The sequence below is a fragment of the Limanda limanda genome, chromosome 19, assembly GCF_963576545.1.
Source record: "Limanda limanda chromosome 19, fLimLim1.1, whole genome shotgun sequence".
NCBI lineage: Eukaryota > Metazoa > Chordata > Actinopteri > Pleuronectiformes > Pleuronectidae > Limanda > Limanda limanda.
In genome coordinates, this window is record NC_083654.1 from 17,025,844 (window position 1) to 17,049,842 (window position 23,999).

The 23,999-nt window shown below is 39.1% G+C and overlaps 2 protein-coding genes across 2 annotated transcripts; both read left to right on the top strand.

Annotated features, from left to right (window-relative positions):
- Positions 1–3,394: 3,394 nt before the first annotated feature.
- On the top strand, positions 3,395–5,580 carry lye (lymphocyte antigen-6, epidermis). Its single transcript, XM_061093378.1, has 3 exons — positions 3,395–3,446; positions 4,670–4,780; positions 5,360–5,580. Exons 1-3 carry the CDS (start codon positions 3,395–3,397, stop codon positions 5,578–5,580), a joined length of 384 nt encoding a protein of 127 aa, XP_060949361.1.
- Positions 5,581–9,974: 4,394 nt separating this feature from the next.
- Positions 9,975–16,189, top strand: clic1 (chloride intracellular channel 1). Its single transcript, XM_061092570.1, has 7 exons — positions 9,975–10,097; positions 10,346–10,410; positions 12,494–12,603; positions 12,899–13,024; positions 13,451–13,557; positions 13,798–13,979; positions 14,076–16,189. The coding sequence occupies exons 2-7, from the start codon at positions 10,369–10,371 to the stop codon at positions 14,235–14,237; spliced, it is 729 nt and encodes a 242-aa protein (XP_060948553.1). The 5' UTR covers positions 9,975–10,097; positions 10,346–10,368; the 3' UTR covers positions 14,238–16,189.
- Positions 16,190–23,999: the final 7,810 nt, after the last annotated feature.

Below are 23,999 nucleotides of genomic sequence, written 5' to 3' on the forward strand. Positions count from 1 at the left end.
TACAGAAATGTCTCAATTTCATTCAGGTTTATCTGTCAGATTATAATAATTCATAGTTTATAATGGTGTCGCGCATGTAGTTTAACTTGTAAGTGTCGTGACATCAATCTTTCAAAAAAATCTGCTGTCTTCGCAACTTAACCAAAGTGAATCATGAACTTAAGGAGGCTCAAAGAAGGGAAGCGCTCACACAGGTTTAACTATCTTCAAATGGACTTTTACTGCGAAAGAAATTAGCTCAATTCAAAAAACGGTTTAGTGCAGGTAAATATAAGTTTAGCGTATTTCAATGCTTTGAGAAACACAGATGAAATTTACCTGAAATTACTCACTTTCAATCTAAAATTTAAAAATGTCTTTAATAAAACTTTAAATCCGACTGTACATCCCTATTGCGAAACCGCACCACTGATTGACAAGGCGATCTTTGATTTGTCAGCTAGAATTGGATTTTCACAGCTCATCTGGGCGGGGTCTTACAACTTCACCTTGTGCCACGGTGCAGGGTGGGGCGGACCCTAGATTTCCCCAAAACTGAACCAGAGCGATCTGGCAAAAGATGGAAATATTCGACCTATACTCTTAGAAAGTAATCACTGTCGTTCAATTAAAACATATTAATGTTGATAAACAAATTTGGGAAATGTTTAGAAAGATTGGGCTACAAAATATTCATGCTGAAGAATAAACTAGATCTATTGAATCACCATAGATAAAGTGATGTTTCGATGATTCATTGACAAATTTTCTGTTCAAACTTCTGAAATACATCTAACTCTTGTGCTTTTTCACTTGTGTTTTTCAGCGGACTCGCTCACTTGCAACAAATGCAGCTTCAGTCTTTTTGGCTACTGCATCAACTCTAGCAATGAGACCTGTGCGGTCAACGTGACCCAATGCTTCACTGGAAAAGCCAGTAAGTCACTTCGGAATTACCAAATGCTCACACCCTTTCCTTTCAAACATCACACAGCAGCACAGGCTTCATTCACCTCAGTCCTTCTCAAACACTGTGACGCCCAGACACACAGATCCGACCGCACACCCCAGTGCTCCCAGCTGCCAAACCAGTGTCACATTCTCATGGTCGCTGTAGCAGTGGAAAAAAAACTTCTTTACCTGAACCCAAGTTTTAAGAAGTAGATTGTACATGATCAGGAAGTCAAAATAAAAGGATTCATTTAAGTTCCAGTGTTGGACAAAAACTTGTATTTCCAGTAAGACAATGTACACGTGCAGTGTGAAGGCTAACAAACCAGAACTTTAACACTTTAATGTGAAATATTTGTTTCCACCTCTGTTTTTCTCCTCAGTCTTACACAAACCATTTCTCTCCACAGCTTTCCCAACACTCAGCAGCTTTTCAGGCTTCAATTCCCAGGGTTGCGCTCCGCTTGGCGGCGCTGGTTGCGACGCGACCACCAACGGTACCCTGCTGGGCTTCACATACGTGGTAGAACTCGCTTGTTGCACCACAAACAACTGCAACCCCGTCGATACCAGCGACGCCCCAGTCACCAAGCTGACCTTCACCGCCGCCATTGCTGCAGCTCTCCTGGCGTCCGTGTGTGGAAGCATGCAGTAAAATGTCATGTCACAACCAAAGAACAGCAGCAGCCCCCCTGCTACTGAGCCCACGATTCTATTTCTCATAACTCACCTCTTGTGATGTCAGGTTTTTGGGGTGTACAATGACATTAGATACAGTCAACATCATGGAGGTTGATCAATGGAATGAAAACATTGTGTTGAGCATTGAGTATATCGACCTGCCATGTTGTTGTTCTGCTTTTGGTTATTTTAATCAGTGCATTTATTTATGGTTTCACTAAATTGTTTCTTGCTGTAAACAAAACAGGGATGTTGAAATAAACAAAATCAAAGATACCTCCGCTGCTTGTTCCTTTTTTTACATAACGACGATATTGATTTATTTGTCATCTTCATTTCCATCACTTCTCTTTGATTATGGATTTACCATTGGATAGATGGAGAACTTCAGTAACTTAAATGAAAAGCTTCAGATGTTGTATATAAGTCAGGCAATAATAATCTTCTATATTGTCATTATGCCTTTACATCATGACGTCATTTAAACTAAATGACGATGAAAGCCATTGATCGTGCATCTCTTCTTAATTGTTGCCAAAGTTAATTGATTTCTGCATTTTCCAACTTTGTAGAGATGTCATGATGGTGTTGTTCCTACAAATATGATCACTGATTACTTTTCGATCTATATGAGCTTTAATGTCGTGTCTAAAAGATGCAGAGACACCTCAAAAGAAAAAAATGGAATTAGAATGGCACTCAGTGGAGCACATGACACCACCAATGCCCATGGGTCTCCTCAAATTCAATCAAGCTGCAAACATTTTCACACATTCATAGATATCACCCAAAATGCATTTGTTTTAGATCGATGTGTGTAACGCCACAAAACAAATTTCATCTAGCTGTAAATAATCAGAGAGGAGCCAGTAATCTCAGAATCTCTAAACTTGAGCAAATACAAGCATTTTCATAGCTTTCCTCAAAGTCAAACATTATTTGTTATTATCCTGTACTGAACCCCATTTCAGAGAACGCCTCCACAGCCAGAGTTCACCTTGAGAGGTTATTAAACACACCTTGATGTTTACCTTGTGATTACATGAGGCTCTTGTTTGATAAAGGTTAAACTAAATAGGTCATGGGTATTTATTTAAAGGAGTCAAATTGTTTTCCAGTTTTTATTCCTGTTAAATTGTTTGTATGTAGAAATTCTGCAAAATGAAAAAGCCAAAAGTCGGCAGTGGAGTGAAAACATGAAGCTCCTAATATTGTTTTGAGCACCTAGGTTCAGTTCAGTTTTTTTATTTCTCCATTTTGACTCGATCTTACACTCGCTGGACTTTTGATTTGGATTATTTTGGTTCCAAAGTAGAGAATGAATTCCTATATTTGGAAATGTGTATGTACATTAGGTAAAGGGAGAGTCTCCTCACAAATACTCATCATTGACTGAAGCTTTGTCCCCTTTTGTAATCGAATGCTTTTGAATATTGTGATATTGGTTTCACAAACAAAGACATTAAATAGACCATCGGTCACATGTTTTTCTCTTTGTCTGGTTTTTCATAGCTCTCGTGAGAAACCACCCTCTCAGTTCATTACCCCAGGGGTTTGACAAAAGAACATCAGAGGCAATACAACCTTTTGTAATCATATTTAATGAACAATCTGAGATCCTGGAAGCACCTGGGACATAAAACCAGTTGACCAGCGCTGGTGAAGCCCACTTGAACACCTCCTCAGACTGGGACAGTTGGATTGTTGAGTCTCTTTGACGACCCAGGATAACTGTGTTTGTGCGGATAAATTCTTGATAAAAACACATTTGTGTAAGAGCAAAATGAGGAAGCTGCTTCTGGTCTGCGCCGTATTTATGGCGATGATTGTTACAGGTAGGCCTTGTATTCACTGTTTTTCACTGAAGGGATCAGAAAATTAGAACCTGAAGATGAGTTGAATTAATGTTATTTAAAGATTTACAATAACGTAATGAGTACACAATAGTCGATTCCACCAAAGTTTTCTTCCCTTTTCTTGATGGATGGAAAGAAAGAAAAAGTGGGGTAGATAGATAGATAGATAGATAGATAGATAGATAGATAGATAGATAGATAGATAGATAGATAGATAGATAGATAGATAGATAGATAGATAGATAGATAGATAGATAGATAGATAGATAGATAGATAGATAGATAGATAGATAGATAGATAGATAGATAGATAGATAGATAGATAGATAGATAGATAGATAGATAGATAGATAGATAGATAGATAGATAGATAGATAGATAGATAGATAGATAGATAGATAGATAGATAGATAGATAGATAGATAGATAGATAGATAGATAGATAGATAGATAGATAGATAGATAGATAGATAGATAGATAGATAGATAGATAGATTTACTTTATTGATCTGCAACTGGGAGGTTAGTGAAAGAAAGAAAGACGGGCGTTATTTTAGGTTCTAGCTCACACTTGATTAAATGACTTCTGTACTTTTGTTGTGATGCATCTGTTAAAATATGACCGAGGCAGTGTATAGGTTATAGGTTTATTTTGAAGAAGCTTGTCAGCGAGGAGACATTTTGATCAACTCTACCTGATTTTGACAACAGAGAGATCTTTTCCAGACATTTCTATCTGGGGTTCTTCCCAATGTACTGATCATAGTTACAATGTGTGAACACATTTTTTTGCAGAATGATGTATATCAATGAGTCACATTATATAAAAACCTGAAAAAAAACACGTTAAGATGGTTTTCATGCAAATCAGCGTTGCCAGCTGAGAAATATTGACATATCGTACAAGAAGATTTAAAATTATCGTATTAGCTGAAGATTACAGCTGATAATAGTCAGTATCACTAAATGATCAAATAATCGTACATCATGGAAATGTTTGCATCATTGATCGTGTATTGTACTAATACGATAACTATCGCACATCTATGGTGACAACTTTGATGACATTGACAATGAAGAGAAAATTAAAAACAAGTTGTGGAGAGGTTCCTGAGTTGTTTGTATATCTCATAAGAAAAGAGCCTGTTCTCCTTCCCTTCTTCGGCCCATCCCTCTCCTTAAAGCCCTTGTTACCCTGCCAGGTGAGGCCCTGACCTGTCGAACCTGCAGAGTGGGGATCCTAGGAAAATGTATGTTCGGCTCCACGGCAACCTGCAGTGACTCTGAGCCTAACTGCTACCGCGGAAACCTGGGTGAGTGACACATTGGCTATGTGTCAAGGGTGAGGAAAGATGTGTTTGTGTGCGTGCGTGTGTGTGTGTATGTGCGTGTGTGTGTGTGTGTGCGTGTGTGTGTTTGTGTGTAAGTGTCTGTGTGTGTTTGTCTCCGCCCCAGCTGAGTTACATAAGCTCATCTGGTGCTGGAGTTGAAAAACCTGCCCTGACAGTTAAGGTGGAGTTGTGGCTGGACACCCGACAAACCTGTTCAGTCCCATGATGTTTTTAAAAACCTCTGTCGTCCCTTATCCTCAAAAGCTCTCTTGTCTCTATCAATTTGACATCTTTGCATTTGTCGTTGACACCTTTTTTTACTTAGGTGTTTGTACTCTTTTTGTTTTGTCGTAGGTTTGTGTCTGTCAAGTGTTACAATCGTCATCAACATGCGAACTCGGTCACTGTTCATTTTCCTGCTGCATTCTCACATTGGCCCCTTTTTTTCCGGACATTTTACAAGGATGCCGTGTGGACTGTTAGAAACTCAGTGATAATATATAGGTACATCTTTCAGATTAAAGTAATGTCTTCCACTTTAATCTCCTTCTCCCGTTCCAGCCTTCAACGTCAGCAGTCTGATGACGCTGCAGACTCGAGGCTGCCTGGCCTCGTCTCTCTGCAACCAGACTGAAGTGGGATCTCTCCTGACCGTCGGATACACTGTAACCAAGACATGCTGCAGCACCGACCTCTGTAACGGAGCCTCGTCCATCCAGCTCCCTCCCTCTGCTGCTTTGGCCGCCGCCCTAATGGTTGTTTGGAGCAACTGCCTCCTTTAAAACTAAAATGAACCAAAATTACAAGCAGGATCTTCCATCTTGAAAAATCTAGACATCTTCATCCATATGGGAAACAAGTGACTGCATGAAACCTTTTACTGCATGTTAATAAATGAGACGGATAAATAAAACTGTTTTAAATACTCTAGTGACTCTGGGAGTTATTTTCCCGTAGGTTGGGAATCTTTTCAGTACTTGTTGGAGACTTCCTCTTCACCGTCCTGGAACACAAAACCTGACGCACCTCATTCTTGCATGGGCGTTTCACAGTTGACTCAGTTCCAAAGCCGTGTCATCACTCTCACATTAGGTCACTTGACAAAGCCAGAGGTATTCAGAACTTTTAACACCGATTTGAAGAATAAAAAAGGGAAACCCGGTGCACTTGTAAGCCTGGGAACTATGAACACCTTTTGGAAAGCTGTGACCTTCCTGAGTGCCGTCATCGCAGTGGGTAAGTTCAACTTCTGAGGTTACTGTGCAGCAGATATAAACCGTCGTCACTCACTGATGCAATAATCCAAATTCTTTCTTTGTGACCAGGCGGATGGAGGATTTGTACCTTAATGTGTCTTCTATGATTCTCTGTGTTTATCATCAACCAACACTCTACTTACTGGACACATTTGAATTGACCCAGGTTCATTACCAGGGACAAATCAAATAAAGGTTAATGGACATGTTCACTGCATTGCAGCTTAATGACATAGAGTCCGGGAACATGTGACTTGTTTATCTGTAATTGCCGCAGGGCTAAGTCCTGTTCTGAAGTAATACACATTATGAGACTTGTTTAAAAGCTAAATAAACAATTTGCAGAGATTCCTGCTTCCTTGTAGAACTAAAAATGAAAACAGAAAATGTCCTGGTTTGCAGATGAATCATTTAAAATGATGACATGTAAAAATACAAATACTGAAGATAACCAAGATGCCAAGTAAATGATGATATATTCAAACTAAAAGAACATTTTTGGACACTATTGCACAGATTTCCTGGTACTTTTGGACTCTTATCTTTTCCTTTTCCTTTTTTTTCAATGAACAGCACATGGGGTTACATGCCGTCAGTGTCCTGTAGGTGTGTTGGGGATATGCCTGTTCGGTAGCGACGTCACATGTGATAATGCGACGGAGAGCTGTTATCGTGGAGAAGCACGTAAGGAAACATTTACAACACAGACAGACTTAGAGATATTTAAAACAGAAATGTATAACAGTGTACAAAAATGTAAAGGAAAACAAATAGGGACATTTGGTTAAAATGTATCACATGTTTACCTTTTAAATGTATAAACATTTCATGTGAAAAGTTGTTGTCAATATATATATATATATATATGAAAGATAATACTGGATGTGTAGTTTAGTTGTACCTGAATATAACAAATATTATTATCATTATTATAACAATACAGTTTTTCACATTCATCTCTATCCTTCTGTTTCCAACCCTCCAGAGTTCAATGCTACCGGGTCGCTCACTCTGCACACCCGCGGCTGCCTGGACTCAGACCTGTGTGGGAAGACGCTGACCGGCAACCTCCTTGGGGCTGGTTACAGCAGCAGTTTCACATGTTGTACCACAAATCTGTGTAATGGAGCCTCCTCTTTCCAGTTCTCTATGACCGGTGCCCTGTGTGGCGTCCTCCTGTCCTCTCTCTGGGCCACCTGGGACTTCTAGTTTTTCATGATCCAACCACTGTGTCTACTGTTGTTGATTTTGACTGTTTGTATTAATCATTTCAATTAATTCCAAGAATCATCATTAAAAAATATTACGACTTCTTCAGTGTGAGTGTAATTGAATGCTACTGACGTCTCCCTCCAGTATTGTGTTTGAACGAGCTTGATGGATTTTAATTCAGCCAGCGCCAAAAGTCAACAAGCCACAAGTCAAATCATGACAAAGATGTATGTGGTGTTTATTTCGATTTTCTTTAACTCTGGTGTATGTCCCATCTCCACTTCAAGGAGATGGAGTTTATGACCAGCCACCAGGGGGCATTTGAGATGATTTGGCTTCACTTTTGGGTAGCTGTCCTGTCGCCTTTATATAAAGTCATCAGCCCCATGACTTTCTGTTATTAAATCTGTTTCAAGCTTTTTATAGCACAGTTTTTAAATAATCACAGATGAGTGGAGGCACCAGTTGGCCACATGCGAAACCACAGGCTAACCGCCCCAAACAACCTGTTTGTGGCGGTTTCTTTGTGGTAATCTGATAAACCGAAGACTTATTCGCTAATTTAGTATGTGAAGCCAAAGCTGCATTATTACCTGGTTATGAGCACCTATCTTGTAGATGGAGTCAAGGTTATTTTTAATTTGTATACATTTTAATTGTATGTACATGTTTCTATGATTTATATAAAAGAAAAGTAAACAATAACAACGCATTACATAAACACAGTGTGTCGCAGCTCCACATGGAGCTTATCAGACATAATAACTGTCAGATCTGATAGTGATAAAAAACAAATTGACAGGTATCTTTTGTATAAGTTGTTGTCTCACTGCATATTAGCTGATCTTACAAAGTGTTGTAGGGTTTGGCTGATGGGCAGGAGAAGGGTTTAGTCATCAGGGTAGATGACACACAACTGGTTTGATTGCATTGTAAACATAAGAGTATGTGTGGTGTGGCTTGATAAGTTGACAAAAGTTGGCAGCTACAGAGAGTGGTGTTTTCCCAACAGTCAGATGACTGAAGTTATCCATAACTCGCCCCTTCTTCCTGTTAAGTACTTGAAAACCATGGATGCCCCCTGGTGCATGCAAACAGAACAGTATGGAACAGTGACGACATTTTTAAAAAGCTCTTTAACCCAGTGAAGTGTCTCTGCAGCTCAGAATCCTGCAGGTCCCTGGATGCACACTATTGAGTTAAGGTTTTCATTGTTGATGATACAAGTTAATTGAATGCAGATGAACGCACAAGAACTTTCCTAATGACACCTCACAGGTTTTCCAGAGTTTTTCATGTCAAGTTCAATCTTTGAAGGCAGCATATCTAGCTAAATATCCCCCTCTACTGGTCCCTTACTGCCCTGCAACACACTGAATTTAAATATTTTCTAGTTTTTATATCATGAGTTTTGCCTGTGTTCTGTGATGTAGCAGCACTTTTACTGCCTTTGGTTTTACTTTTACTTGTGTGTTTCTGTTGTGCTTCTGTTTCTTTCCACATTGAAGCAAAAGGAACCAAAAAAATTAAAATCCATCTAATACAGGAAGAAAACATATATAGATACTAATTCTGCTGCTATTACAGAGTAAGCTGTAGGTAAGTAAACTTCTGGGCAGACTAAGGTTACAACAAATGTATATTTTATAGTTTCTTGTCAAACACCATTTTTTTGTGAGTTTCCAGGAGAATCAAATCCTTCTTACTCATTCACCAAAGTCTTAAGACTATCTGTAAGGTTCTCTGTGACCCATATTGTCACAGTGAACTTTATTGTCATTCAGACAATACAACAATTAGGAAATTGTGTTTCTCCCAGCTCCATGTGCAAACTTAAAAAGGCAAGGACACTAAACACAACAAGAATAGATATAATATACAGACCAAAAATATACGATAGCCATTTCACAGTGGTTGGATTATTGCAGAAAACTGTAAATGTAAAGTTGACACTGATAAATCATGGGTCAAACTCAGTTATAATCATAACATCTCACCCTGTTTTATATATTTAAATAACCCAAAATTTGTAGGAAAATTAACCTTTAAATAAATATATCAGCATGATGGGAACTACCTGAAATAAGAAACCATCTTTGGGGAACTTTTATGTGGTGAGTTTTTTTTACTTTGGTGCATGTCCCACATACAAACATTGAGGAGGCGGAGTTTATAACCAGCCACCAGGGGGCGTTTGAGATGATTTGGCTTCACTTCTGGATAGCTTTCTGTCATGTCGTCCATATTTTATATAAAGTCATCCGCCAAGTGTATTTCAGCTTTTTTTTAATATCTAGCACAGTTTTGGAATCAGCAGGGCGCCACCTGTTGGCCACGGGCGAAACCACAGGCTAGCTAATGAGGAACCTGTTTGCTCGTTTCTCTGCTGTAATCTGACAAACAGCCAAATTACACATCAGTTCACAGCGGTTGAATTATTGCACAAAAACCAACATTAAATGTAAACATGACACCGGGAATTATTAATAAAAGGGTTTTAGAAAAAAGTGAAAGTACCCTTTAATTTGGTCAATTGGATTATTTTACAGATCAAAGCTGTGTCTATTTTGGATTGAATTGCCCCTTAAACTGAATATAAGAGCACAGCCTCCATCTTTAAACCTCTTCCTCGACCTCGTCCTCCTCACGTCTGCCTTCAGCGGGGTTTTCAGTTTTTTTCCTGGCTCGACGTGTCTTCATCATGAGGTCGTGGCGTCGCTCTTGCACCAGGAAATGGAGGCAGAGCAGCGGTGGATGAGTCTGTAGCTGCGGCTCAGAAACTGGGAGGAGGAAGAAGCGAGACAACAGCCGACGACTTCCAGCTCTGAGAGGTAATCCAAACTCTAAACAACTCAAAGTATCTAGATTGTAACTTTTTTTTCATCATCTGCAACATCCTGTTTCATGTTCGCGCTACAAATGTTTCACTTTGTATCGCTTCCTCCGCGGGACTCGAACAGCAACATGGAGGAGACTCCGCTGTAGCTTTTTTCTCGTTTGTCAGACTCAACTTTCTGCTTCGCTCCGGCTTCGCTTTGACCTCGGGCTCGTGTCTTTTGAATTCTCCACCTCACTTCAGGCTTCGAGCATCCGCAGGAGAAGATGAGCGACGCGACGCAGCCCAAAGTGGAGCTGTTTGTGAAGGTAAGAGCCCGAGGAGACCCAGAAGGTGACGAGGTGACTTCACTGTCTTTCAACTGCACACACACACACACACACACACATGCACTCCTATCTCAGTGAGGACACTCGTTGACTCGCATCATTCTCTAGCTATCACAGCTAAATGCCTAACCTAAACCCAAAAACTCAAACAGCTCACTAGAAAAAAGTGAAAATGTCCTCACTTTCTAAAAGTGTTCTCACTCTGTCGGGTCTATGCTTAAAATGGTCCTCACAACGATATAAGTACACAGCCCCTTCCCCTAACCATAAACTTACCCAAACCCTAAGACTAAACTTAACTTAAACCCCCCCAACAAGCTTTGAATTTGTGAGGAACAGCCCAAATGTCCTCAAAATGACCAACTCTCACACACACACACTCATGTTTGTCCTCCTCCTGTCTCTTAGTGGGGACACTCTAAAAGCCTCTAACCTTAACCATCACAACCAAATACCTCACCGTCATCCTTACCTTTACCTGAACCCAAACCTAACTCTAATCCTCAAACAAAGTCCTAACCCTCAAGCGGTGGGTCAGAAAGTGAGGACCGGCTCCAAGATGTCCCCGGTTTCTCAGGATCTGAATGTTCTACTTCTCAAACTGGTCCTCACAAAGATGTCTTTTCAAGTGCACACACACATGCTGATGTTTGGTATCTTATCTCTTCATCTCTGCTATTTCTGTTTATTACACGCTTGTAACGTATCTCTTTCTTTCATATCCATGTCAGTGAGACCACCTGTGCTGACTCAACACGCCTGTAAACCACATTAGGACTAATCTAATTAAAAGCACATTAAGATAATGGGCAGACGACTTTAACTTATATTTAGCATGCTAGCTAAGGGACGGCTAATCCCATGTTGTTTGAGCTGTTGCTCCGGTATAACCAATATGTCTCCCCCCCCCCTTGCCGCCCCTCGTGGTCTCGCACCAGTTTCAATAATGATTCCTCTGTATGAACATGTGAACACCACCCTCTTCTCTTTTTTCTTCTCCTCCTTCAGGGGTGAATGATGCGGTTGTAACGTCGCTAAACCCAGTTTTTTTTGTTTACTTATAGTTGCCCTCCTCCATGACACTCGATAGCTGTAATTAAAAGAATATCTAAGTGTAGTTTCACGTGGACAGTTGTAAAAGTAAAGGGTTTTCTGATTTACTGTACAGGCCACACAGGCACAGACCCTTAAAGGAGGTATAGAGCGAGTGAACATGAGAAACGGCTTCCTACAGCCACACAAAGCACATTTTACAGCTGTACGGTCATTTCCTGACAGGATGAAACGCTCCATTTCTTCTGATTTATGTTGCTTCCTCACCAAACAGCTGTTTACATTGTGGATTCTCATTATTTCACCTGTTAATTGATTGTTCTGCTGTTTGAAATGGTCAGAAGATGGTAAAGAAAATAAATTTTCCATTTTCCAGAGTCATATGTGATCGTTTGACAATGTTCTGAAATTTTTTTTCTTCATTGGGCCACTTAATTATCTCTGAACATTTGGTTGAACAAAAGGAATAAAGCAAAGCTAGACAAAGACAATGATAATATCTTTACACAGAATGTTTTGTCCAGATGAGAATAAGCCAATAGAAGCATCTCACAGACATATCAGTACCAATGTATATGTTTGCTGATATGAAAACTTTTATTTGATAGAATAAATATTTGAGAATATCACTTTTGCTGTTGGAAATTGTGTCAGTCAATACAAATTCAAGTTTGTATTTGTGTTTTCATTTTATTTGTAGTTATTTTGATAAAGGTTTATGGTTAATCTGTAAAATGTCAAGCATTTCTTTACCTTAAGGGCTTGATACCGTCATCTTAGGAATCATTGCCCAATTATTTTTAATTTAAACATAATATCTGAACATAAAAATGCATATCGATCCAACTTAAGACCAAACCAACAATTCAAAACCGAAAGGTATTTATTTTATCATCATATACAGAGCTGAGGTGTTAATAAACTTGTCAAGTGACAGAAGTTGGCGACTGTTTTTAAAATCAGTTGTGATTATTTTGTGATTGGTTTCATATTTGTTTTTGTGTGCCAGGCGGGGAGCGACGGCCAGAGCATCGGGAACTGTCCTTTCTCCCAGCGTCTCTTCATGGTGCTGTGGCTGAAAGGAGTGACCTTTGACGTTACCACCGTGGATATGAAGAGGTGAAAACACACTTCTCTAAGCTGCCTGTGTGTGTGTGTTGTTTTTAATCTCTGCCTGTGCTGCAGGTTTCTATTGGCACAACAGAGGTATGTCCGCTGACTGTTTGAATTCTCCCTAATGTACTGTGGAGTTCCTTCGTCTAACAGGTGTTAAAAGATATGGAGCTACGCTGGCAGGTTTTAGCCACAAACACAAGTCATTTCCTTATTCGATTTTTTTCCCATTCCTCTCCTGCTGTTAAATCTCCTTCGATCCCTGTCGCTCTGACCGTTTCCTTTTTCCGTCCATGTCCAGGAAGCCTGACATCTTGAAGGACCTGGCCCCCGGCGCTCAGCCGCCCTTCCTGTTGTACGGTGGCGAGGTGAAAACTGACACCAACAAGATTGAGGAGTTCCTGGAGGAAAGTCTCTGCCCTCCAAAGTAAGTGTTGTTTGAAGAGCTGCAACGAGTAGTCGATTCTCAGAAAATTAATTAGCAACTATTTGTGATTATTGACTAATCATTTTTCCAACCAATAATACTTTGCCTTTGAAGATCTTTTAAAGATATTTTTTCACTATTTCCTGATTCAATATTTATTAAATAACATTTTAACCCAGTCAGATCAGTTTCTATTTTTTGAAAACCTCACACAAACATATTTTGGTACAAATGATTAACAACTCGCATGAGGAAATCATTAGTAGGCTAACCATTAATGAAAACAAAGATTTGTTGTAGCTTGTCCCTTAGTTTGACTTCCTCTCAGTTTGTGTGTCATCCTGTAGGAGGGACTCAGGCCTGTCTTGGTCTAAGCTTTATATTTTGTACCATATGTGAATTAATATCTATCTTTCCATTGCTTAGATATCCACGTCTGGCCGCTCGTAACCCAGAGTCCAACACAGCCGGCATGGACGTCTTCTCCAAATTCTCTGCTTACGTCAAGAACTCAAACCCGCAGGCCAACGAAAGTGAGTGAGGACCGATCTTTGGGTGTTGAGCCACCTGGGAGTTGGGTGATCTCATTGGCAATGTCCCTGTGGACGGATCAAAACTGTTTGGATTTAATCGACATGGTTATTTTTTTCAAAACCTAATTCACTTAAAAGAAGTCTGCATAGCCCGAACTCCGGGTGGATTATCTATTTCAGTTCTTTAGCTTTGATTTCTTGGTGAAATATAATATTTTCTGTCTGTGCTCGTGTGCTCAGATCTAGAGAAAGGCCTGCTGAAGGCTCTGAAGAAGCTCGACGACTACGTCGGCTCCGCACTTCCTGATGAAATCGACGAGAATAGCGCCGATGAGGTCACCTCCTCCTCCCGCCCCTTCCTGGACGGCCAAGAGCTTACTCTGTCAGACTGTAACTTGCTGCCTAAGCTCCACATCGTGAAGGTAATCTTCTGTTTAAAGCGCTGCAGCACTGGGACGGTGCCTGGGTTGAATAGCAGTTGAATGTGTTTTGTGATTTATGGCTTGTGTCCACTGCAGGTGGTGTGTTTGAAATACAGGAAATTCAGTATCCCTCAGTATCTGACGAACCTGTGGAGGTACCTGAATGCTGCGTACGCCCGGGAGGAGTTTTCCTCCACCTGCCCGATCGACGACGAGATCCACATCGCCTACTCCTGTGTAGCCAAAGCTCTCAAGTAGGAGGACAGCAGGATGCACAAGTCGCACATACACCAGCAGAGCAACACACAAAAAGCACAAAAACAACACGCATTCAATCTGCAAGCAACGTGATGGCTCTGATTCTCTGTTCCTGCAGCTTTTATGTCCATTTCCTTGTTTCATGCAGCTTTAAAATTCAATTAATCACAGTTTCATAACCAACCAAAAACATTTGAAACTATTTGGAGGATGCTCCCTTCCGTTATCGTCCTCAAGGTTGTTACCGTCTACGCAGACAATTCGACCTCATAGTTCCAGCTGCAGTCGTGGATGTAGTTCTCTCTCGTATGAGTAAAGTTTTCTTTCACTCTTAAGTCTGTGTACTTGTACACAAATGGGTTCTTTCCGGACTCATACAACATCCGTCCACCAGGTTCGGCGGTAAACCGTCCAGCCGTTTTTGTGAAACTAAGCTAATTTACAGATAAAAAAACAAAGTGAAAACATAACCTCCTTGGCTGAGGTAAAAAGTTAATTCCAGATTAAAGTTATGTCACCGCCATAATTGTTGACTGCCCTCATATCATCTGAGTTTTCCTGCACAACCTCATCACGTTGCCTGAAGACACACACACACACACACACTTAAAACTACAGCCTTACTTGTGTACATTTTCCCCATCAGTAGATTTACACTGTAACGTTGGAAATGTTTCTTTATCCCTTCACGACAATGACAGTGGCTCGGTTTATTCCTAATATTTTTTATTAGCGGAGAATCAATCAAACACAACGCTGCCTACGGGATCACACATTCACTAGAAGCTTGCAAGCCTCCTACAAGCTGATTCAGCTCTTATTTTCCGTCTTGGTATTAAGGACATTTTTTGACGATCCTGAAAAACTAAAGTTACCATCTCACCTGCCAAAGTGTCTTTTGTGGTTTGTCTGTAATCACAGATGCTTCACATTTGAGTTTTCTTTTTCATTACTGAGGGAACAAGGCCTTGTATTTTTTAAGTAAAGCCAACTTTCATTCAAACAGTGTTTTATTCTTTCACTCGAAGAGGAAGTGGGGTGCACACCAGGAGTCACATTAGGGAGGCCGAGCTGAAAACGGTTGTAGAGACAGGAAACGCTTTCAATAGACTTCGGGCTTCCTCTTTCTCTGCTCCCACAGCAGGCGCGGAGGATTATTCAAGATTACCCAGCTTGGTTGTGATCCGCTGTAAGAGCCTCCTGCCGACAAAGTGCTCTGCTCTGCCCGTCATGTTTGAAGTATCTTAGTGTAGTTGAAGAATCCCTATGAATGAAGGAGATCGGGTCGTCAGTGGAGGAAGAGGTGAAGCTCGTTTGTTGACTGCAGAAGTTTTCAGTGCATGCAGCAGCTTGAGCTCTGTCACGTTCCTCATGATGTGGGGGGGGGGGACAGAAGTAAAATGTAGAAATGCACAAAATGAAAAAAGGATCTGCAGCTTTATGTTGTAGTTTGTTATTAATTCAAAGAAAAGGCTTGTGTTGTTTATATTATCAGCAAATCCCATGAAAAGACCAATAAGGTGTGCTTGCCTCTTTCTGTACTTTTGTTCCGAGCCGCAGTGATAAGTAAATTTACAGAATATTTAATTAATAAGAATTGAATCTGTAACTAGTTTGATAATCAAATAATTGTCGGAACATTAGTGCCACCCATCGAAACTGATCGCTTGCATAGACTTCACCGTTTTACTTGTGGGACTTCCTGGCGATTCCTGACATTTAAGCTGACCCTGGTTAACGCTGCACCACCGGAAATCACTTTTTCTTCTTCTTCGTCGTTCCTTAAAAAAATTGCCAAATCTGCTGGGTTCGAGCAGGAAAAGAAAAGACAAACTCTCTGTACCAGCAGCTTGTGTAGAGGATTTTATAAACCGCACGGCACCGTGCACATTAACATTTACTGATGTTGTTTGCAATTAAAACTTAATTTTAACCATAGGCTGCAGTGTAGACATCTTCATATGTCGGGTCTCTCAGATCAGGGAGAAGCACAGAGACAAAATGGAACCTAAGTGCAATTTAAACTGAAAAGACAATCCTATGCACAGACTTTGAGTTTAAACATGTGGAGTCATCACAGTTGGTTACCCCCCCCCCATGTTAAATGAAACATGTTGAACTCCTCCTCTGTCTTTACTGTTTTGTGTTATTCAACCGAATGTTGTACTTGACTGAATTGTTATGGATTTCATCTTGTTTCAAACACGTTTAAAGGGATCAAGTCTGAATAATTTAATTGTTAATGTATTTCAATATCTCTTCTCTCCGAGACAAAGAGTTTTTCATTCTCACTATTGGACTTCATAAAATTTCAGGGACCAACCTGTTACATTCATTTATTGTCATTAGTTTTGTTTTTAACCCTTGATTATTATTATTTTTTTATTTTTACCATACATGGGACCTATATTGTGCTTTTCACTTTGTTTCCTGCCGCTTTGCATTTTCCTTCAAGTATTTTAGCCTTTGTCTTTTTTGCCCCAGCTGTTTGCCATGTAGTTTGAAGCAGTTGCACTTAAACGTCCGCAGGTTGACACCGGTTCTGTGGACATTGATTAACAATAAAAACAACCAAACTAATTGCACAGTAGAAATGCATTTTATACTTAAAAGCTCTTTTAAAAAAACACATTTATTAATGTCCCAATAAAAATATCTTGATGATGAAACAAACTGTGACAAATGTGTTTTCATTTTTAATCTATGTAGAGAGTAACTTTGACATTTGAGATGGAAGGAAAGTGTCGGAAAAGATACCAACAACAAATTGTCTGTTAGAAGCAGTGCATTAGAATCTTAGACAGAAACATCTGAAAACATGCTACATGTAACTTTAAAGCAATTTTTTATTTTGGTGCAGGCAGGGATGAATATAAAAGGTATAATTCAAGAGGTGATACAGTGAAGTATATTTTGTATATTTATTTATTACTTCATTTTCTAAATTGTGTTGACATTTTAATGATCTTTTATTTTGTTTAATCCATAACATATTTTAATTTTTCTATTGAATGGTTTACAACCTGGAGGTCAGAAATATAAAGAGACCCAGTATAATTCTACATATAATAATTTTTATAGGCTTTTCTGTAATTTTTTCTCTGTCAAGTTGTATATTTGACAACATCAAACCATATTTTTTTATTGTAATCCACATTTTACCTATGGTTTTAGTCGGCAATGTGTAGTAAAATATTGTAGCATATCTTATTACAGGCTTTTCAAATCTATTTAAGTGAATCACTAGCGTTATTTGCTGTGTCGCCATGTTTATACTTTTTAAAAGCAGAAATGTTTTAAGCCTTCTTTCGTGCCCAAGTGCATGTACACTTTTATCCAATCTTTTCCAGATGATCTCTCTCAGGGCACCTACAACCTCTTCATCCGATGGTTCCAGCTTCAGGCGAGCAGCAGAGCGAGTGCAGGCGCCAGGCAGAGAGCGACTCCTCTCCAGCTGAGGGCAGCAAACGACACGGCACCATTGCACAGGTCAGTGTCACAGCAGACGTTGGTGTAGTTGAAGTAGAGGCCCGCGGCGTATTTCTGTCCGCTCACGCCACACTGGACAGAGACGGCACAACTCTTCTCGTACATCTTCAGCTCTACAGCTCCTGTGAGAGCAGGGAGAGGACAATATATTTATTGTGGTGCAGTGATGTGGAACAGATAGAAATAATGTTTGATATTAATACAATAAAATAGAAATAGATAAATAACCATTTATTTACCTTTCTTGAATCAGAGGTTAGACTGACTTATTAATTAAATATTTATTCTTGGTAGGTTTTGTTAGCTCGGGTGTTCACCATCGTCCACTGTGATACTGACTTGTAGAATGGTGCAGTTTTTCTTTTATTAATGTTGGTGACATTGGAATCATGAAAGAATTTTAATGAAAAAAAACATGCATTGCAAAACTTTAAAGAGTGTCACGTTATAAGAATCACCAGAAAAACACGAAGTAGATTAACATCAGTTTCCCTTTATGAGTTCACTTGTTTACTAGTTTAAAGAAAACTTGGCCTTTACTTGGTGAACAGTGTTTAAACTGTAGTTACAGAAAGGATGGAACCTTCTGCTGATTTCTTTGGGTCCGGGTGTAAAAACGTATATTAAAGTTAAAGATTTAACTCAGCATTTATTTTTAAATCCAGACGTCTGCAGATGAAAAAACTGTCTTCATAAATACAGACAGTACATTTGTCGAGTCCCAGACAGTTCTCTGCACAATCAGCCTTTGTTTCCTCTTTCATGACCATTGTGCCCTCGATAATCAAAAAAATAACCTCATCCAAACACACACACACACACACACATCTATGTTCACATGTCTTTGTGTGACATAACCATGAAAACTGAAAACCTAAACCTCTAACCAAACCCTGAGACAACGACAAGTCCTCGTAAAACTCCTGGACCTCACAAGTGATGCTGGGGCCAGGTTTTCAGACCCCATAAGACAGTAAAACGAGTCCACACACACGCGCACAGACATGTATGATACCTCGTTTTCCGATTGCAGTACTCGACAGGCAGCGCTGCTCGGCCGGACACTCCTGAGGAAACCTGAGGCAGCCCAGAGGAGCGATGGCGGGAAACACACAGGTGTAACAGCGCAAACAGGCTGAAGGGGAAAAATAGAAGAAATTGAAAGATGCCTGATTACATACACACACAAATCGAGAATAAAAAGGAAAAAGCAGGAACTAGAAGCAATACAAATGTTAAGATGACGATAAAGTGGGGAGGATAGTCAAAATATTTCGTGGACATTTGGCTTTTCTTTAAATTATAGAACTTAAAGAACTCTTATCGAAAGTCATCCAAGAGACACATTTTCTGACAGCAGATCTGAACATAACAGGTTGGCCCTAAGAAGAGGAGGAAAATGTAAAAAAAAAAATACAATCAACATTTTTCACATTTAGTCAAACACTCTTTAAGTCCACTTTTGCAATATTTCCACCATTGAGACTAAATAATCTTTTTATTTACTGTATTTATTCATCTAACTTCCAAACAAGCCCCGAGATGAGGGAAAAATTTCCACAGTCCTCGTTTCGTTCGAACACGTTTTCCAAAGTTTATCTGTAGCAGATTTATCAAATGGTTTGTCACCCTTTTTAGTGTAAAATCCCCCCCCCCCCCCTGTTTTGTTGCACAGACAACAAATTGACGAAGAAATTTAAAACTGAAAATACATTCACTGAACGTACCTGCCAACGGAAAACAACACAGGAAAACAATGAGAAGCCGTTTCATGATTCTTGCAGTGCGACGTCCAAAAGTTTTCAGATAACTCTTCAAGCTGCTTGATACAGAAAATAAAATCGTCTCCTGTCGCTACAAGTCTCTCATGGAGCCAACTGCAGCTGATCTACGCCCTCGACTCCTTCCTTAATTCAATTAGTTTTTCCCAAAAGTCCAAACTCTCGTCCTCGTGTTGACATTTACTTCAGTTTCTTGTGGCACTTCCTCACATATTATCAGTGGCCTGGGTTTTTCTTTTGCTCATTGGTTCAATGCTTGTGTTGCCCCGGCAGTCAGCATCTCCTCCCTTAGAGTTAATTGTGATCAGCTGACGCAGAGGAATACAGATTTAAAATGCAAATGATTTCTATCTGAAACAAATTCACTCTGCATTTTGTTATCATTTCTTATTAATGAACAAACAAGGACAGAGCAAATTAGTTGAGAACATTTTCTCAGTTCTCTGCTCTGACTTGTACCTTACTTGAGTATTTCCATTTCATGCTACTTTATACTTTTACTCCGTGACCATTCGCAATTTTGTACTTGTCAACGTTTGTTCTTGAAGGGAATTTTCAGACGAAGAATAAAATAAAATACAATGCATTATTTAAGAATAAACCAAATTCTAAAATTTAGAATTTAGAAAATGTGTGAAGGACGTTTCACTGGGTTACTACAAATGATTCCTTCAGGACCTGGGACAGTTTTTAATCAAGTTAATCTCAAGAATTTGGCATTTCTGTCTTTATAAACTGACCCTGTTTTATTCCCAGTCATTTAACTTTATTTACATTAACATGACAAGCTGAGAAAGAACAGTTGTACTTTTATCTGAATTTGACGATAAAAATGTATATTTTCAGTTATTCACAGGCAGGCAAAGTCTTCCTGTGAAAAAGGTTAAAGGACCAACTTGGTGTAAAATTACTTAACATGTAACAAGTCTGTATTTTAGTTTTATTCCTTGAATCACCTGAATGTTCGGGATTTAAAACGTTGTTAAATTGTTATTATTTTTTCTACACACTCAAAAAATTCCTTTGGTGCCGTTACTCATCATTTTGATTCATCACAATTCTGGTGCCAGCCTGTTTCACATATATAGAAAGAAACACAATCTGTTATTTGGATAAGAACGTTTGTGTTTATGTATGTGTGAGATAACGGATTCAAAATAAAGTCAGGAAGTCAGAATGAGTCAGATAAAGTCAGCAGAGTGAAGGAAGAGTCAGCAGATAGAGGAACAGAGAGAGAGAGAGAGAGAGAGAGGGAGGGAGTCTGTTTAACTGAATTATCCTTCAGGCTGTAATAGGAGACGTGAGGCCAGCATGCAGGACAGTCTGCTGACAGAAGTCTTGTGATGGACGGATCCTAACGGGCTCAGACTGAATAAGCTGTTTACCACTTAATTAATTACACAGGGAAAAGCCTGAAAAACAGTTGGGTGTATAGAATGGCATGAAGACGGGCGTGTGAGCAGGATGACGAAAAGCTCGTAAATATCATATCGATTTTATGACATTGTCGGAAGTTTGTTATAAAGCAGAAAAAAAACTTGAACTGAGTTTGGTGTGAAACAGAAAGTATGAGAATCTGTTCTTAGATTATGTTTCTTATTTTATTCTCACGTGGCTGTTGACAGATGGGGTTTTTTTGTCTTAACTTCCTCGAGAAATCAAGAAATTGATATCCTGCTAAATGAAACATGGATACAAGTTCTCTTCAGTCAGATGATAACAATTTTTTCCTCGTGAGCTAAGAAATACATGACAGCTCCTCTAAAGTGAATCAAAAGTGTATCGTTGCCCCCTGGTGGCTGGGTGCATATATAGGTCACAAATTCCACCTTGTCCATGTTAGTGGACATGGACCAAACAATAAAGACAAATAATAAAAAAAGTGTCAAATATGATTTTGCTCGTTCAGTGTTAAATTTGTTTTTTATTTTCGTTTTTTAATGACCCAATCCCTACTGGGCAAGATGGCGACGATTGTGTCCAGTTTCTGAAAAGTGGAAGAATGTGGACACATGTCATCCGTCTTTATTCACAGACCAAGGTTCAAACCTGAGTTTATGGGCAACTCCATCTCATTCACACAAACTACATTTGTTATTGTCTCCACAAATTAATTCTAAGCAAACACAGGCCAGTTGGAAAACGTGAGGACAGAAGTTTCACTTTAACTCTAGCGTTGTGTTTAAGTGCAGCGTGTTAAACCCAGCAATGTGATATTTGACAGGGATGTTTTCTGTGCTGGCGGAAGGATCTCTGTGGACAGATGGTTCTTTAATCCCGTCTGTGCCCTCTACGTCCCGTCCCATCCCCCACCCCTCCCTTTTCATCCCTCTGCTTCTACACAAACCTCACATTTCTTTTACAGTTTACTGATGATACACTGAGGTCTTTTCTTTCTTCTTTCGTCACCGTGTGGCCTCCGTAAATCTGACGCTCTGACGGCGAACATCCTGGAGCTGCTGCAATTCAGCCTTTTCAAAAAGTAGTTGCACAAACTCAAGTGTCCACACTCACACACAGAAAGCTCACAGCCATCTGTTACCTGGGATGTGTTTCTGCATCGTAACATCACCGCCGTCCAAATCTACAAATATTTGCCAAAAACAGGTTTGCAGGTTAAACAGAGGGCACGATCACCAGTAGAGAGACTCCTCTAGGGTCTGACATGGGAACCTTTTTATTTCAGTCTCTAGTGAGTCCAACATCATTTGACCCACATTTCCAGGAAAAACAGATTATTTATTTTGTTTTGGCTATGTCACTCAGACAAAAGCAGACAGCTAGGGATCAGCGAGGACTCAGTAATACAGACAAAGGCCTTTATCTATGATGAGTTTGATCAGAGGAAGAGGAGGAAGAAGAGTGAAGTGAACCCTGGTTATACACACAGGTCAAATTTATCAACTGTAAATTAATAATTAATGCAGACATTTATCTAGACCTCTGTGGCATAGATAGATAGATAGATAGATAGATAGATAGATAGATAGATAGATAGATAGATAGATAGATAGATAGATAGATAGATAGATAGATAGATAGATCTGTTTATATTTTTAAGTACATTTACAAACTTAGAAATAGATAGAAGCAAACTGTTGTGATCTGATCTTTCATAAACTATTCATCAGGATTATGGGGGATATAAAAAAAATACCATCATATAAAGTATTTTATTTTAACACCAGGAAAGGGGTAAAGAGAAGGTGTCAGAAGTTAATATGTTCAGAGTTGGGCCCTGTTCTATTTTTCTTATATTATATCATGTTGAATTAACCTGATTTCTTTTTTACCCTGGGTGACATAGAGGTTTTTGTTTTCTTGTCAATAAGTCGGTCAAAACAGAGAATAGTTTATGTTTTGAGGGAAATCAGCCTCGCGTAAGACTTCAAGTATTTGTTTGTTTGCTACTTCACAATATCATAGTTCAGTAAAGTACAGTTCTAGACAGTAAAGTGACTCGATTTTGATTAGTTTAAAATCCACTAATGCCTTTTGTTAAAGAAGATAAAAGTGTCGGCTAATGTTCATCTGATGGTGTTTTAATAAAGTAATTGATTTTAAAGTGATTGGTTGTGTTTACTATGTGTAAATAAATTTAATCAAACAATATTTAAAGCTGCTACAACATTGACTGGAGAGGAAGCGACTCAAATCCACGCTGATTGGATCCGGACAGGACGTGTGGGGGATGGGGGGGTGAGATGGAACTGTTGGAGAGAGATTTGTCAAACTGACCATAAATACACGAAGAGGACCGGAAGCTGAACCGCTATGTTTTTCCAAAATAAGAGCATTATGGATGACAAATTAAGACTTTTAAAATGTAGTTTTGCTTTTTGATTCTGTGTTTTAATTCATATCAGAGTCATTATTTAATTAAAACTATCAGAAGGGGAGGAAACATCAGATCCTTTACTTGAATTAAATATGAAGGCAACAGTATAGATTATTTTCATCAGCTCATATTTATATTTATATAAGTGTTTTTATATTGTCACTTTTAGGGTGTTTTCTCTTGTGTGCAATATTCCTTTGTGCCCTTTAGTCTGTTTCTGTTTTAAACGTTCAGTTGTGGCAATCTTAATTGTGTGTTGTTATTGTTACTTTGTTCCTATTTTTAATAAATTCCTTTTCATACAGTGGGATCACAACATGTTTGATATCTGTTCTAAACTTGACCATGACAAAATACTAACTAATTAATAGATTCATCTTCTCATCTCTAATTTCGCATTATTTATTTATATTTTGTTTGGCAATTTTATGTATAACAAAACATTGTATTTTTAAACACTTATTTGTAAAATGTTGACAAATAAATGTAGTGTAAAAAGTAAATAATTTCAATGCAATATATAAAGTGGAAAGTACTTAAAGTAGTAAAATATGCACTTTAGTACAATTTATTAGACCCGTGGACACATTTATTTTGAAATCAGTGACCGGAACTACTCGGCTCCACGGTGGCCGAGTAGGTGTCTGAGGGCAC